Below are 16,102 nucleotides of genomic sequence, written 5' to 3'. Positions count from 1 at the left end.
ATATATTATTGTCTTACCGCTACTCCCAGATTTAAGTTAGTAAGCTTGAGAGCCTCTTCACAAACGCAGAAATAAAAGATGCGTTCTTTCCTCTACCAAGAAACAAGTCGTGTGGCCCTGATGGCTACCCCACTGAGTTTTTCAAAGACTCTTGGAGCGTTATTTGACCAGAGGTAACCGCTGCGGTCGCTGAATTCTTCTCATCTGGCAGATTGCTTAAGTAGTGGAACACCACCACACTTGTACTTATTCCCAAGACGCCGACTGCTTCACAAACCTTCGACTTCCGGCCTATCTCTTGCTTAAACACACTGTACAAAGTAATTGCAAAGCTCCTGACCAACAGGCTGCAGAACATGCTTTCACATGTTATCTCTTCTGCCCAATCTGCCTTCCTCCTTGGCCGTTCCCTGGCTGAAAATGTCTTACTTGCAACTGAAATGGTGCACAACTACAACTGGAAGAACATCTCCCCTCGTGGCATGCTTAAGTTTGACCTACGCAAAAGCTTTCGACTTTGTGACATGGGATTTCATACTTGCCGCTTTGAGAGCCCTTGCTATTCCTGAGAGATTCATCAACTGGATTTCCTAATGTATTTCCACGCCAACGTTTTCTGTTTCAGTAAACGGTTGTAGTGGTGACTTCTTCAAGAGTACAAAAGGACTGCGCCAAGGGGACCCGTTATCCCCCTTCCTCTTTGTTCTTGCCATGGAGGTTTTCTCTAATCTCTTACACTCCAGGTTTGCAGCCGGTTATATTCATTACCATCCAAAGGCAAGCGATATCTTAATATCCCATTTAATGTTTGCGGACGATGTTATGATTTTCTTTGATGGTGGAAGCTCTCCCCTCCATGGTATATGCGAAACTCTAGATGACTTTGCATCATGGTCGGGACTGAGGGTTAACAAGGACAAGAGTCAACTTTTTCATGCAGGGCTCGACCCGACTGAATGTAATATGGTGAATGCTTATGGCTTCCCTATAGGCACCCTACCCTATCATGTATTTGGGTCTTCCTCTCATGTCTAGGAAGTTGCGGATAGCTGAATATGAGCCTCTGCTTGCAGTTTTAGATCCTGGTCTACCAAATTGCTTTCTTTCGTTGGCCGTGCTCAGCTGATTGCTTCGGTTATCTTCGGCTCTCTAAATTTTTGGATGTCCTCCTTTCAGCTCCCAAAGGGTTGTATTAAAAAGTTAGAGGGGCTATGCTCTCGGTTCCTTTGGTCAGGACAGATAGCAGAGGTCAAAGGTGCAAAAGTCTATTGGTCTGTGGTGTGTCTTCCAAAAAATGAAGGTGATCTGGCCTTAAGGCGACTACTAAAATGGAACAAGACTCTGAATATGAGACTTATTAGTTATTTGGGCGCTATTTGATGATTCCTTTATATTTGGGCAAAATGGCACCATCATCACCATCTCAGAGATAAATCGTTCTGGAAAATAATACCGGCTCAATCAAACTCCTGGACTTGGAAGATGCTCCTAAATTTAAGGCCTCTTGCGGAGCAGTTCATAAAAACCAGAGTGGGTAATGGCCTGACAGCGTCTTTCTGGTTTGATAAATTGACTACCCTTGGGCCACTCATCAAACGCATTGGAAACCTTGGGTCTCGTTCTCTGAGGGTTCCTTTATCTGCAAAAGTCGCTGATGCTTATAGTGAAGAGGGTTGGAGACTTCCCTTATCAAGATCAGACTCAGCTCTAGCCATTCAAGATCACCTTAATACCACCCTTGCCCCCTCTCCTGACTTAGGTGAGGACTTTTCTCAGTGGGTGGTAAATGATGTTGCTTGCCAAGGGTTCTCAGCAGCAAGGACATGGGATGTCTTGAGGCCCAAAGCCACGACAAAGGACTGGTCATCTTCGGTATGTTTCAAAGGAGCGGTACCCAAATTTGCATTCAACATGTGGGTAAGCCATCTCGACAGACTGCCCACACGACAAAGATTAGCTTCTTGGGGACATATTCAATCCTCAGATTGTTGTCTCTGTATGATTCAGTCAGAAACTCGGGATTACCTCCTGTTAGTTTGTGAGTTCTCAGCCCACCTTTGGAGATTGGTTCTTAGCAGAATCTGTCCTCGCCAACGCTTGTTCTGCTCTTGGGCAGAACTTCTTTTCTGGACCCGATTCTCCTCTACTTCGGCACCTTCTTTGCTCAGAAAAGTTACAGCGCAAGTGGTAGTCTACAATATCTGGAGGCAGCGAAACAACATTCTACACAACTCACAACGCTTAGCCCCCCCCTCTCATCTTTAAGATCGTCGACAGGGAGCTGCGCAACATCATCACTTCTAGAAGACATAGGAAACATTGGCGAATGCTAATGGCCCTTTGGATCTGTTAAATCACTCAAATCTTAACTAATTCTATTGTAACCTTTTTTTTTGTTTGCCTTTTGTAGACATTACAATGTTTGTAAAACATATTTTTCATTAATCTGATATTTACAAGTTTACCAAAAAAAAAAAAAATTATCTTCAACGTAGTGTGTTTGGAACATTAATTTTTTTTAAATGGCATATTAAAACATTTTATCATTATTGTTTGTACAAATATTTTTAGTTACTTAATCTCAATTAGATTTTTGAATAACGATTTAAGGAAAAAAAAATAAAGAGTTAAAAAAAAAAATATTGTGTAAACGATTCAATGATAAATTCTGGAATTTTGTTGGTGTGGGATCTCGATTTGAACCCGGCCCAAATAGTTAAGAGTCTGCACCGTGCAGTTCAAATTACCACATTTGTCCATCATAGGAAGCCCAATACAAAATTGATAAGATGGACAAGTCAACAAAATAGAGACTGTCGCCATTAGCTGAAATAGCAGAGCGCCGACGATGATAATGACGATGACGAAGGTTTAGGACTGTTATTATTATAATTCAAATTTCCCAAACATCATTTATTTTATTTTATTTTTGGCGTTTATAAATATGAAATACAACAATACAAGAAACTATCACTCGAGACTTGAGTCTTGCCTGACATAATAATAATAAGAATTGGTTCAAGATCAATTAGCAGACGAACCCCTGAGGAACATTCTTGCCGCAAGAGTTGAGAAGTAGAGTGAGAGCAATGGGAGTTTTGACCGGAGCAACTCCGAGAAGGCTGGTTTTAAGGGCAGTGCAGAGACAAACCGCAGCTTCAATGTCGACCAAACCTTTGATGAGTGAGCAACACTCCTTGCTCGGTGGTGTGCCGATGACCTCACTAACCAGACCAAACCAGCTCCCACACACTCCAAATTTGAGCGTGTCCTTTGGACATTTCATGGGGGATTCTTTTGTGGGAGGGCATGGCTTGACGGTGGCTCCTGGTGTAATGTGACCGAAGAAGAATGTTATATTGAGGAGCAGCAAGATAAGAAGCGATCGCCAGGCTTTCGAGATACCCATTAAGGCTTTTTTTTTTTTTTTTTTTTTTTTTGTTTACCTTTGAATCTAATGGCTATGGGATGGATACCAATGAAGGAGAAAAAAGAAAAGAGGCCCTTTACAAAATTGCTTTCTTTCTTTTCATTGTTGGTGCATTTTATCAATTGTCTTTGTGGCCACAATTGTTTGTGTTATCTCTAGTCTCTAAGGTATGTTGTCTTCTTCTCATAATTGAAACCTTCAGAAAATCTACTCGGCTCACTAGAAAATAAATACAGCTGTTGCAGTTGGAAAACGACAGTGTCATATCTTCGAAAATATAATACTCCATGGGCGAGATTTAAGGAGTTGACCCTTGGAGAAAAAGTTAGAGAGGAATTAATTAACCGGTAAACCCCTTGGAAAAGAAGCAAAAGACGAAGCTCTTTAGTAGTATATATATTAGAGAAAACCCAGTGGCTTCTCTTAGGATAAATCTGATAAGGTGGGTAAAATATAAAAAAAAATGGGGTTGATAAGAAGCTACTTCTCCTTCGTGTGCGGAACCATCTGCGGGATTTATGTAGCGCAGAGCTACAACGTTCCAAACATAGAAAAGGTGGCTCAAGCAGCCTATTCCATGGCCAAGCAAATGGAAGAGAGATACCGTAAGACAAAGACCAAGTCCTTGGAAGACTTTCAAGACTAAAGAAACATGTCACACTGCCTTCTATTTATCTACTTGTTTTTTTTGTTGTTACTTCCAACAACCTTCTTTGTTTTCTTAATGAATCAGCTGATCTAATTACAATCATAACAACGACTCTTCAGATCTTACTCAAAGTGTGCTTTAAATCAATAACAGCCCCAAAATCACTTTGTTCCTGAGCTACAGCAGCTATTCATTTTACAGCTTTAAAAAATAAATAAATAAAAACACCTCAATTTTTAAAGAAAAAATCTGGTCAAAAAAATACTCTCTTTAGAACTTTGCAACGATATGATGGATTAAAAAAGATGATGAAGCTATAACCCCATATATATAGGGGTTTAAGTCCGGTTCAAGATGTAGCCAAAGAAGCAACCAAGGAGACCCACGAGCAGCATAAACAGTAAGGAATGACCGCCCGACTGCTTCTTGCTTGATTCTCTCCTCAGCATTTCCTGATGAAATACACAAATTCCCTCTTATGAAGAAGATTCAGCTAAATAATTAAAAAAAAAAAAAAAAACAAGTAGATAGAGAGATAGGCTAAACCAGTTCCCGTCGAAGCTGCTGACTTTGTTGGATAGCATTAGTCTTCTCCTCGGTCAATTTGGAAATCATGGACCATGCCTGAGGCAAAAATATACAATGGTCAGCATTTACAGAAAGAGAAAGAGTTTTTTTTTTTTTTTGTTATTTTTATATATATATATATAATGGTGAAAGAAGAAAAAGATTGAGACAAGTAGTAACCTCAGAAGATTTCTCATTAGTTTGTTCAAACGTTCTAGACATCTGGCAAACAAGAAACGCATTAGAAATATAACTTAAAAGGAGGAGGATGATAGATAGATAGATGAAAGGAATGGAAACAAACGTCATCAAAAAGAGAGGCATTATGAGAGGGGAAGTCGTTGAGGGAAGGCCTAGGAGAGTTGCCTTCTTCAGAACCTTCGGGGACAGGTGAAGGAGGATTAGCAGGGATGTAAACAACCCGCAATTTGAACTCCTCAATCACTCTACTGGCCTCCTTGGTGAACTGCACCAACGAAGAAGAACCATTAAGAAAACGGAGAGTGCAAAGCAAAACAAAGAGAATGAGAGCAAGAGAGAGAGAGAGACCATTTCGGCGAGGACATCTTTGGAAGAAGTACCATCAGAGACAATAACAGTCTGAACAAGGAACTTGTCTTTGCATTGCATATCAAGAGGTGCCTCTTTCTGGGCTTGCATCGTCACTGAAACATTTTAATTATATAAAAAAAAAAAAAAAAAGACAAAGTACACACCAAGACAAGAAGAGCACCACTCTCATTCTCATTCTCAATTCAAAAATGCACAAAAAAAAAAACCTGTAACATTGCAGGAATCACCGGGTAAGACAACACCAGTGTTTGGACGGACACAGTACTTGCGAGGACTCGTTGTTTTTACCTGTTTTTTTTATTTATTATAATTAGTGTATCTATCTATCTATCTATCTATCAAAATAAAACATGAATAAAAACCAAAGCAAAGATCTCTCTATCTAATTCTAATCTATCTCTGAGTGTAAGAAAGAAAGAAAGAAAGAAAAAGGACCTTAAAAGCGACACATTGAGTAGTCTTGTTGGTCAATTGCATCGAACACGAACTCTGCTTCTTCAACTCGACTTCACCCCCCCCAAACCCCAACCCAATTCCAAACCAAACCATACAATACAATTAATAAATATATATATTTTTCAACGGAAATCGGAAATTCCAAAATCAAAAAAACCGAAACTTACAAGGGAATTTGAGCTCTGTTGGATGGATATTGATGAGATCTCCGGTTGTCATGATGCTCTCTCTCCCCCTTTTCGCCTTTCTCTATCACTTTTTTTTTCTTTTTTTAGGGTTTGTTCAATTTACAAAATCTGAATACCTCCTTAATACAAGTTTTGATCAAGGAAATGAGTATTAAAAAAAAAAAGATATACGACGGAGCTCCAAAAATGGTAAATTAGCTTCCTTTTAATTTTTTTTTTTTTTTTTTTTTTCTTTTCCTGTCGTCTGAACATCGCTCGCTCGTCATGTTTATGACTGAAATAGGCCCAACAGAAATAAACTTCTTTTGGGTTTCATCAAGCCCAATACGAAGTTCCATCAGTCTTTGTCACTTTATTTGTGGCCCGTCTTCCGGTCTTCGTATGCATTTTCTTTTTTCTTTTTTTTTCTATCTATACTATTAAAAAGGGAATCATTTTTTGGTCTGTAGTAATAAAATTGACAAAATATGACATAAAATACCCTTGAAAATATAATAAAAGCATAGAAAACAACATGGTTATTAAAGTAATTTTATTAGTCAAAACACGCTGATCTTATCGTCACTCTGTTTTTGTTAGTTCGGATTGTGTTTTGTGGTTCCGAATAAGATTACTTATTCCCGTCACCAAACAAATATATATCATATAGTAGAAAAACATGTGGCGCATAAATAAGATATATAAAATGATAAACGAGCGGCCCATAACATCGATATCCAATATGCGACCATTTAGTGGCCTACTTACATTAAATACAATATTTCAAAACAGCATTCTTTAAATAACAAATATTAACTATGAATTCCTATAATTTCTACGAATAGCAACAATAATGAGAAACATATAATACTTATGTCCCTATAATCACGCGAATTACCAATTTGCATATCTCCAATTTATTACAAAATCAATAAAGGGAATCATCTACCGAAATCATTTAAAATTAAAGCTTTCCTAAATATATAAAATTAAATAAAATAACGACACAATGTAAAGAACCATACCAAACTTTAAAAATTACCAACAATATCGTTTCAAATGTTACCTAAACTAACAAAAGAAAATTACGCGAAATCTTTGCTACTTACCATATCCCCATATAATCATTTACTCGCAAAATATATGCTAGGTATATTCCAAATACCTAGGTCTTCAACTATAAATATATGGGTCGTCGAAAACAATGTAGCTTACAATAATATACTCGATACTCATTTAATATATTCTAGGAAAAAAAAGGCTGCAAAATAATGGAATCACTAGCTTTGCTAACATTAAGCCATTCAAGACGACTATAAAGATTAAGTGCGGATTGTTCACTCATGGCGACAGTACACGAGTTTCATTGGATAAACCTTAGAAGTGATCTTAGCACATGTCGAAGTGAGCTTATATTCGTAAATATAAATCTTTTATCTATGTACTTATATTTTTTAAAAACATAGATGATTACGATTAATCCTAATAATGTACATTGTGATTGTATGAAATTGCAATGTTTTTCACATAGACAGCTCTATGTTGTTATATCAAGAGTGACTTTCAAATAGTGGCTAAGGTGCTAATCTTTGGTAAAAATGGGAAACCACAAAAACAAACTATGAATATGGTGTTCAAAGAAGTTTTTCAAAACATATAAGCAATTTATGGACTCGAGTCTCTTACATTACTTAGATATGCATTTTTTTAACTATTGCAATATGAATAGAACACTTACTTTCTATTGCTTTAGTTTATTCTCGCTTATAAATAACTACTAGTCAAGGCGTCAGTGATGATTAATGGTGGATTATGCCTCTTACATGAAACCAATTTGTGTAAGATTATGTGTGACATTTATATGATTTGCGAGAGGCAGTCATGTAACTTTATACATTCTTTAAATCTTTATTTATTTCGGCAAACATTATATGATCTTTCATAACAAAATCTATGTTGGGAACTAAAATTTCTTGAGATTTTTCTAAAACAGGTTAACCACATATTTAATAAGAAATTTCTCTAGAGTTAGAAGTTGAATGATGAAAGTGTAGAGTATTATTTTCAAGATATATATTTAAGTATTTATTAAGTATGAAGAAAATTATATAATCAGGATGACGAGGTTTCGATTTAGATTTCGGGGTTGTGATCAGACTATCAAGTTTTTTAAATCTAATTTACATCTCCTAGAAAACCAGACAATATGAAAATTTACTTAACTTGATCAACGATGGGCGTGGATCGAAGCTATCGATCTGACTTTGGATACATTGATTATTTCCAAGAAAAATGGATTTATAAAACAAGAATTAATACCCGATATAAAACCCAAAACCAGATTAAATAAAAACTAAAAATTGAAATTGATTACGTTGTATAATTCTTTTTATGAACAAATTAATTTAAATTATATAACACTATAAAAACTTATGGAAGTACTTAAACACCTTATTATGGGCTGGAGATAAAACAGTCTAACAATACATGAAGACTCTTCAGTAATGATGGGTCATCTAAAATTATCGTAGGCTTTAAATATTGTATAGATTTGTCATTACAAATTATAAGATATTGTTTACTAATATTAATTAATACAATTACAGTTACTATACCACATTCACGACACATTTTTTACTCGTCTTAGTTATCGATAAACGAATTATTAAAAAAATTACAGTTTTATTCTTTAAAATTACAGTTTCACTAAACAATAAACTTAGTTTTGGAAAGCAATCCCGCACGTACGTGCGGGTCTGAATCTAGTTTTCTTTTTCGCTTTGGGTTTTCTTTGATTATTTATTTGATATATACAGTAGTAGTTCTTCTTCTTCCCAATAATAATACACTAGTAATCAACTACGAATTTGATAAGAAATAAAGAACAATCATATAACAAATGTATGGTAAAGCCTAACTACTACTACTACTACAACATACTCAGTACTGCCCGTGTTACACGGGCCATTTGAAAATTGGAAGGGTTCCTTTTTCATCATTCCAATGCGAATATATAATTTAGTTCCGAGAAGAAAAAATACGAAAAATGTCTCCTGATCGATCAAATATCAATATCATCATCATCATCATCATCATAATAAAGTTATGTTTTGAGCTAGTGAAAATTAACCACATTGAAGCTTATAAAATGATCGTAAGATTTGGAAATTGCGTAGGGATCGGAATTAAAGTCCTCGGCTAGCTAGTTATTGGTCACCCCAACATTCGCAGCTGACCCGTAGAACCCTTCTCTTGATCCCATCATCCCATCCTCTCCTTCCTAAATTCATTTTTAGAAAAAAGTATTATAATACAGCTAACTAATTCTATCCATATCGATCACCTGATTATACATATACTTAAAAGTAGTAACCTGTTGTTGGCGCACGTTTGCCTTCTTCGTGGGTGGATGATCCGCCATGAGACCAAAGTGTATGTGAGGGAAATGAGCCCACTGCTTCACCACACACATGCATTATAAGTATAAACTGCTCAATTTTTTTTTTTGAAAAAGAAATATAAACTGCTCAAATTGGATTTATTATTTTGAACTCTATATATTTTATATAATTTTTTTTTTTTGTAAAACTGTATTAAAGAAACTCAATTTTTTTGTCGCAAAGGTTATCCCTTACTATCAAAGCTATTATATTTTATATAATATAGATCATATAAGTATAAATCTTATAAACAAAACATAAAAACTGGTCAAAAATATACGTATATATATGAGAAACTAATCCCGACTAAATGTCTGCTTGAGGACTTTATTGAAGCCCTAGAATAGATTCTATTGAAACCCTAGAGTAGATTCTGACACTATTCTAGCTAAAATATGTTGGACATATACAGTAGGCTTATCATTATTTTATAATACGTTGGATTGTTACTATTATTATGTTCTTCTTTTTAAAAAAGCAACGTGAGAATCAATGTATGTAGCTCCAAAACTCATATCTAGGTGCAGACCTCAGTTTATATATACTATTATTCAAGTCGTAACGAGTAAGTATGCTTATGCATATATGTGTGTATATAAGAAAGAAAAAAGTGTAAAAGAGAGAAGGGTATAATATAAAGAGTAATGTACGTTTTTGGCAGCAGCACTGAAGGCTTCTCTGTGGCTGATATCAGGGTTGCCTGCCTTTATACGTTGGATCTCCTCCCTGTCGAATTTATATTTGTTAAATCTCTCTCTGTCACATCATCTTTTTTTGTAAATACGAGTAAATGGTTAATTAGGGAAATGATCCCATATTAAGCAAAGGAATAAAAATTTACTTGATGAATCGGTTGTAAGCAGATGGTACTCTTTGTCGCTTCTCTGGGGCTGCTTTTTCACAAAGAAACAAACAGAACATATTCAATTTTCAAAAATCTTCATTTGTATTAACATTATTGATATGTGTATATATATATATATATATATGACTCCCAAAAAATCTTTAAGAAAACTCACAAAAAATAATCATATAATAAAGATAACATCTCTCTCTATCTCTCCTAGCTCTCTCTCTCTCTCTCTCCCTCTCACTTCTCGTTATCATCATCACTTCATCATTATCTTTCTTACGATCTACCCCCAAAAATATATCAATTGGCGTCTATAGGTATAGCTAGATTTCCGGGGGATAAACAGATGACTTGTTAAATTTTCTTTTGTGGAGACAATTTTTTCTTTCAAAAAAAAAAAAAAAAAGCATATATGCGAGAGAAGTCAAATACTCGGGAAATAAAAATGAAAATCGAAGTTTCGAAAATCCAAAACAAAAAGAAACGAGATTGTTTGGGGTATATATGTGAAACGAAATGATAAATGAATGGATAGGGTTTTTGTGAAATAATTAGGGTTTGTTCTTGTATATGTGGAGATGCTGAAAAAAAAGAATAGAAGATAGAATGTTACGTCTATTGGCTGGTGGCGGCCGAGGCATCTCCTGCAGTCCGTTGCGAGCCGCCATAGCCAAAGACTCATTTGGGTGGTGAGCTGCACCGTGGTGGCTCATCATCATGTTCATGTTTATATTCTGCCCTCCGCTTCGCATCTCCTCCTAACAAAATGAAATCATCAGCAGACTAATTGGCAAAAACAAAACTTCTTTGATTAATTTTGCTGTTTCTCGAATTATGAAGCCCTAGCCATTGCCATTGCGGATTGTCTCTATGCAGCAAGAACCTAGTATAAGATCTAGCATGTGATGCTAACCAAATTAAACTTTTTTGGATTTCCACAATAATTCGTTTCTCGAAAAGCCCTAATTAATTATTACCCTATTTCTCTTGAAAGAAATAAAACCCTATTTTTTCCCATGTTTATAAAATTGATGTACCAAAAGATTGGGAGGAGGAGGAGGAGGAGGTATAAAGGAATGGCCAATGTTGGAAACGGAGGGAAGAAGAAGAGTTCTCATGTTCACAGTGACCGACAAAAGATTTGAACAGTGTCCGCATCTCACCGTCACCGTCTTGAACAAACTACTCGGAGGAACACTCACCTGCCGCCAATCACGCATGAATTAATTTATGTGAAACCCTAGCTAGAGCTAGAAATTTTGATATACGGATATATTGGGATGAGATAAGAATCCAAATTTACAGCAAGGACAGTGTCGCAGAAGCTGCAATGGACGTAACAGAGCTGGTCCGTAGATGAGATGTGGTCCGGTGGATAAGCTGGAGCTGAGGAGGACGACATGGACATGCTCGACATCGACTCTTTCTTTTTTTTCTTTTTTTTTTTCTTTTGAAACAAAAAGGAGTAAGAGAAGGGTTTGATTTGATTGAAAAGATATGACTGATCGATATTCAGATAGAAGTAGATCCCTCTTTCCACCACACTTTTTGACAATTGTGTTAGTGTTGGGTGATGAGCAGTACCTTATAAATGTGTAGTACTTCTCCAGAAGTTGAAGTCGAGAAAGAAAGAGAGAGAGAAAGAACGGTGGAGAAAATAGAAGAAAGATGTGGTTTAGAGAGAGAGAAAGAGAGAGAGAACTTTCTCTTTATGTAAATATGAAGGGACACTGTACCTAAACAAATTGGGAGACATGTGATGTAGAAGAGGCCATTGCTGCATACCTGCATTCTCATTTAATTTACCACCCTTTTGAACCGGGATTTTCTTATTCCAATCCATCCTTTTCTTATATTTTATATTGAATCAGATTTTTAAAACACTAATTGATATGTGATTAAAAAGAGAACGAAATCAAAATCTCATAAAAATATTGACACCAGAGTATTTGAAATTAAATAATTAGCTATGTATAGTACTGTAATTATGTAGCTGGTCGGTGCAGAATAAATAAAAAGATTTCAAAGGTTTATATAAAATGTCAAGATTTGTGCAGCAGCAAACATATTACATACGACAAACATCTTAACTTTTTTTGTTTTTCTAATCAACTATTTAAACCTCATATAAACGGAAACAAACAAAGCTTCAATTTGGCAATTAGTGTCATGACACATACATGTAGATAATATTTAACCATAGCAATAGGGTTAGGGGTTTATTTGAACAATATAATGCTGAACATCGAAAATGAAAATAAACTAAACATGTTAACATTAAGTCCGGAGTTGAAGTTTTCTTGTTTGGTAAAGCATCTGTTACGTGGTCGCACGCATCGGTAACACAAATAACAATATATATATATATATAGCAACTACTGTACAATTTAAACCTCAGATAAAGAGGGGGAAAATTAGATAATTAAGGCTGGTGTTGTTTTCATAGACCTAAAAGCAGGAGTACTTGAAACTTGATTGGGTGTTGTGGTGTCTCAGCAAAATCCTTGGCATTTTACACCCATAGAGTTAATTAAAAGTAGTCATAAATATGTTTTTGTTTTTACATGCACATACACTCGCAGTGAATCCAAGTCTTCTGCGTATCGAGGTCATTACACAGGTCTACTCCGCAAAAGAAGAAGATAATGTAAAATAAATAAACGAAGTGAAATCTTAACTGGTTACGGTTTTGAATTGAATTCAACTGAAATACTTTTGATTTTTAGAAAAAGGAAATATGAATGACGCAAAGTTCGATGAAGTGGGAGAGAGAGGGAGAGGAAAGGGACTTGTGCATGGAAGTGATTAAGCAAAGGCTCATTCATCAGTTGTTTTCACACTTAATAACATTTCTGCCACACCACTCTTTCCCTCGATCCTCGTCAATTCCATGTCTTTTTTTATTTCTATTATTGTAGTAGTATATACATTCTCTATATTCCTATGTATATCATTTTGTCATCATTATTTCAATTTACCCGCAAGTGTGTTGTTTCACTAAATTCCATAATACAGGACCACCATTTTGGTGGTAATTTTCCAATTCCCGTGGTAATTATTAGGTCATAGTGAAAATCAAATTTATATATACAGAAATTATTATCATCTTTTTTTTTTTCTGGACTAATTATTATGACTGCCCCGATGTACATAGAATATGATATTTGTAAGAGTCAAATAGTATAAAATAAATACTCCTTTGTTCTTAATAGATTGATATTTTAGATTTTTTTCTTGTTCTTAAAAATGATGTTGTAGATAAAAACCTTGAAATAATTTTTTCACTTTATGTTCTTTTTCACATGACATGTTATTTATGGTTTATATTTTCCTTTTCTATCAAAAAGTAATTATAAACTAATTCATAAACAAGTTCTTTTTACTTTTTCTTAATATATGTTGTCAAAACATCAATCTAATAAAAATAAAGAGAATAGTAGTATTAAAACATATATATATATATATATATTAGGTGTATTAATTTGCACCTATCACACACACCTATGCTATGTTATTGAATAAAGTCGTAAGAAAATAGTTGTATGAAATAATCAGTTCATTATTAATATGTTGGTTGAAACTTGAAAGATTCATCATAGGATTGATGGATAATTTTTTTTATTAAGATTTTAATCATAATTTACCATTGAAAATATCTGTGTTTAGGTTCGATATATATATGGTATGATATCAAATGAAATAAACAATGAAAGCAGAGAAAGACAGAAAGACAGAAAGACAGAAAGACAGAACATTAAAATCGAGGAAGACACAAGGCGTCGAAGTTGACTAATTATAAAAATAATAATGGCGAAATCATGTTACGGAAATTAAAGCAACAAAAAGTTAAAGAAAGAAGAAGCTTATTTAAGAACATATACTGTTTTTGTTTCCGATTTGACCATTCATATCTCAATCTACCTTACACACACATATCTCTATATTGTACAGAGCTAGGCTAGGCATGTATTGTTTGTCAACAACGACGGACCGACAGAGATCTCTCTCTCTTTTTTTCTTTTACTTTGAAAGATACTTTAATTTCCCTCTTGTGTTTTGGTTTGGTTTTTTTTTTTTTTTTTTCTAAATTTTTATTAGGACTGTATTTAAATAGATATTTGAAAACTGTTTCAAAATAATTTATTGAACTTTTGCACCGCCTGAATGAATGGGTGAGAGAGTGAGAGAGAGCTGTCATTTCTCACACACACAAACACTTTGGAAAACAATCAACATCTAAGTATGCACGTGTATGTGTCTGTCTTTCTCTCTATTTTCTCATTAACATTCCCGTTTCTAGCCATTTTATTCGCAGTGCCACGGTTTTACACTTCACTAGGCATATCTTTTCAAGACCTCTAACAAACCAACCAGAACTACTTTATGTGTAGTGAAATAACAACATATTTCTAACTTGTTTCTTTTCTTTTTTAACTTGTTCAGTCTCATCTATCTTACCATTTTTGAATTACATTTTTGTGTTATCCTCTCTTATCTTTGTATTCAAACAAGTCTCAACTAAATTCTTTACAATCCTTACAATCAAACACAATCATTTCCTTATTTGATAATATTAATTTCCTAAAAACTATCTACCTAATTTAAATCAATATGTTAGACTAAAATATAATTCTCCTTACACTTTTATTTAATCTTATATTTAATTATTTTAATTACTATTTAATACATAAAGTTAATAAAAAAATTTCAGCATATGATGTGATTTGAATTTTTATAAACGGATATATATTTAAAAAATTTCTTAGGATATTTATAATCAAACAAGTATATCCACATATAGAGCTCGAAATACATTTTTGAAGTACAATAGAGTACCATCACTTTTTGGCTTTTTGCTAACTTCGGGTCAGATTTTTAACTAAAATTATAGCCGATTCAATTATCCGGATCCTCCTTAAAATTACCGAATATTTTGGACCGGTTTTTAATCTATAGCGTACTTATTTACATCCAATTAATGTTAATTAATGCCCATTGTATCCTAAGAAAGATCTAATTTATAACACAAATTCTGTAATCACATCCCTATAATATAGCAACTAATTCAAGATAAAAACATCTTAGGAAATATCTAATTTGCGTTTAATAAATGATTACATATTTGCTAAGTTCTTATTAGCTTTATATGTACACTATTAATCCAATAATATTAATTGAGAATAAAAATAAAAATATGACATATCATTCATTCCTAAATCATAACTAACAAAATCATAAAATGTATATTCTCAACTTGGGAATCAAGAGTTTATACAAACATTATCTACAATTGTTAACAATATATATATAGATGCAATTCACCATCGACTACAAGCACCACAAAACTATTACAGTATCATATCAACAAAATAATAGACCTGTGGTGTACGGGGTAAAACCTAATATATATTATTTAGGATGATGATGACTCTTAATTTCTTGCATGCTAAGAGCATCTCCATTGGTTGCATTTAAGCAAAGTTGCTAAAAACATTAATTTTGAATAAAAGTGAATAAAAGTGAAGTTAACAAACTTCTTAGGAAATTTTCTGTTTTTATGGTTCATTGGTAGTATCTAATATTGTGGTCACTAATTTAAATTTATTATTTTGAAAATTATTATAGTATAATAAAATTTGTTTATTATTTTTAATATTGTATATTTATAAAAACTTGAAACTGAATATACTCCATAAACAAGTCATGAAGAATCTGCAGAGTAATTTAGACTATTTATAAGAATGTTTCAGTTTATAAGTCTGTGTGAAATATTATAAACTTACACCATAAGCTTTTTATTACTGTTCTTGATGAGCAGATCCACTAATTGTGATGATTTCTTATCTGCTTCGCATTCCATATACTATAGAGAGAAGGAGAAATACACGGCTAAGAAACGCATAAATAGGAAATGTACATATTTATACATTGAACTTATACTACCTCAACACCTTCTGTTTGTGTAGC

The 16,102-nt window shown here is 34.1% G+C and overlaps 3 protein-coding genes and 1 pseudogene across 5 annotated transcripts; 1 reads left to right on the top strand and 3 right to left on the bottom strand.

The window, feature by feature from the left end:
- Positions 1-2,898: 2,898 nt before the first annotated feature.
- On the bottom strand, positions 2,899-3,491 carry LOC147930056 (putative lipid-binding protein At4g00165 pseudogene; annotated as a pseudogene).
- A 287-nt stretch (positions 3,492-3,778) lies between these two features.
- Positions 3,779-4,181, top strand: LOC109128293 (uncharacterized). The gene has a single exon (XM_019234363.2). It carries the CDS (start codon positions 3,894-3,896, stop codon positions 4,074-4,076), a length of 183 nt encoding a protein of 60 aa, XP_019089908.1. The 5' UTR covers positions 3,779-3,893; the 3' UTR covers positions 4,077-4,181.
- Positions 4,182-4,201: 20 nt separating this feature from the next.
- Positions 4,202-6,129, bottom strand: LOC104737759 (vesicle-associated protein 1-3). Of its 2 annotated transcripts, XM_010458013.3 has the most exons (8): positions 5,843-6,124; positions 5,655-5,725; positions 5,426-5,507; positions 5,196-5,311; positions 4,951-5,112; positions 4,827-4,868; positions 4,626-4,703; positions 4,202-4,531 (listed from the first exon to the last, which is right to left on the bottom strand). In XM_010458013.3, the coding sequence occupies exons 1-8, from the start codon at positions 5,892-5,894 to the stop codon at positions 4,418-4,420; spliced, it is 717 nt and encodes a 238-aa protein (XP_010456315.1). In that variant the 5' UTR covers positions 5,895-6,124; the 3' UTR covers positions 4,202-4,417. The 2 variants fall into 2 exon arrangements, with proteins under 2 accessions (XP_010456315.1, XP_087338174.1); XM_087482048.1 differs by lacking the exons at positions 5,426-5,507; positions 5,655-5,725 and having other exon boundaries at positions 5,843-6,129.
- A 2,751-nt stretch (positions 6,130-8,880) lies between these two features.
- LOC104737758 (axial regulator YABBY 3) lies at positions 8,881-11,957 on the bottom strand. Of its 2 annotated transcripts, none has more exons than XM_087482220.1 (7): positions 11,439-11,957; positions 11,173-11,337; positions 10,749-10,893; positions 10,124-10,172; positions 9,933-10,008; positions 9,216-9,296; positions 8,881-9,122 (listed from the first exon to the last, which is right to left on the bottom strand). In XM_087482220.1, exons 1-7 carry the CDS (start codon positions 11,550-11,552, stop codon positions 9,045-9,047), a joined length of 708 nt encoding a protein of 235 aa, XP_087338346.1. In that variant the 5' UTR covers positions 11,553-11,957; the 3' UTR covers positions 8,881-9,044. The 2 variants fall into 2 exon arrangements, with proteins under 2 accessions (XP_087338346.1, XP_087338345.1); XM_087482219.1 differs by having other exon boundaries at positions 10,124-10,175; positions 11,439-11,898.
- Between the last annotated feature and the right edge of the window lie 4,145 nt (positions 11,958-16,102).

Source organism: Camelina sativa, chromosome 13 (assembly GCF_030686135.1).
Source record: "Camelina sativa cultivar CO46 ecotype springtype chromosome 13, ASM3068613v1".
Lineage (NCBI taxonomy): Eukaryota > Viridiplantae > Streptophyta > Magnoliopsida > Brassicales > Brassicaceae > Camelina > Camelina sativa.
Note: the sequence above shows the minus strand (reverse complement) of the source record. Positions and strands in the feature narration are given on the sequence as shown.

What these genes read in the sequence shown, in the direction of transcription:
- LOC104737759 (XM_010458013.3), bottom strand. Translation starts at nt 5,894, where the DNA reads ATGACAACCGGAGATCTCATCAATATCCATCCAACAGAGCTCAAATTC. An exon ending in ATGCCTCTCTTTTTGATGAC is followed by an intron (nt 4,869 to 4,950) that starts GTTTGTTTCCAT and finishes CTTGTTTGCCAG; the next exon opens with ATGTCTAGAACGTTTGAACA. An exon ending in AGCAGCTTCGACGGGAACTG is followed by an intron (nt 4,532 to 4,625) that starts GTTTAGCCTATC and finishes GTATTTCATCAG; the next exon opens with GAAATGCTGAGGAGAGAATC.
- LOC104737758 (XM_087482219.1), bottom strand. Translation starts at nt 11,552, where the DNA reads ATGTCGAGCATGTCCATGTCGTCCTCCTCAGCTCCAGCTTATCCACCG. An exon ending in GCTTACAACCGATTCATCAA is followed by an intron (nt 10,009 to 10,123) that starts GTAAATTTTTAT and finishes TAAATTCGACAG; the next exon opens with GGAGGAGATCCAACGTATAA. An exon ending in TCAGTGCTGCTGCCAAAAAC is followed by an intron (nt 9,297 to 9,932) that starts GTACATTACTCT and finishes GTGGTGAAGCAG; the next exon opens with TGGGCTCATTTCCCTCACAT.
- LOC109128293 (XM_019234363.2), top strand. Translation starts at nt 3,894, where the DNA reads ATGGGGTTGATAAGAAGCTACTTCTCCTTCGTGTGCGGAACCATCTGC.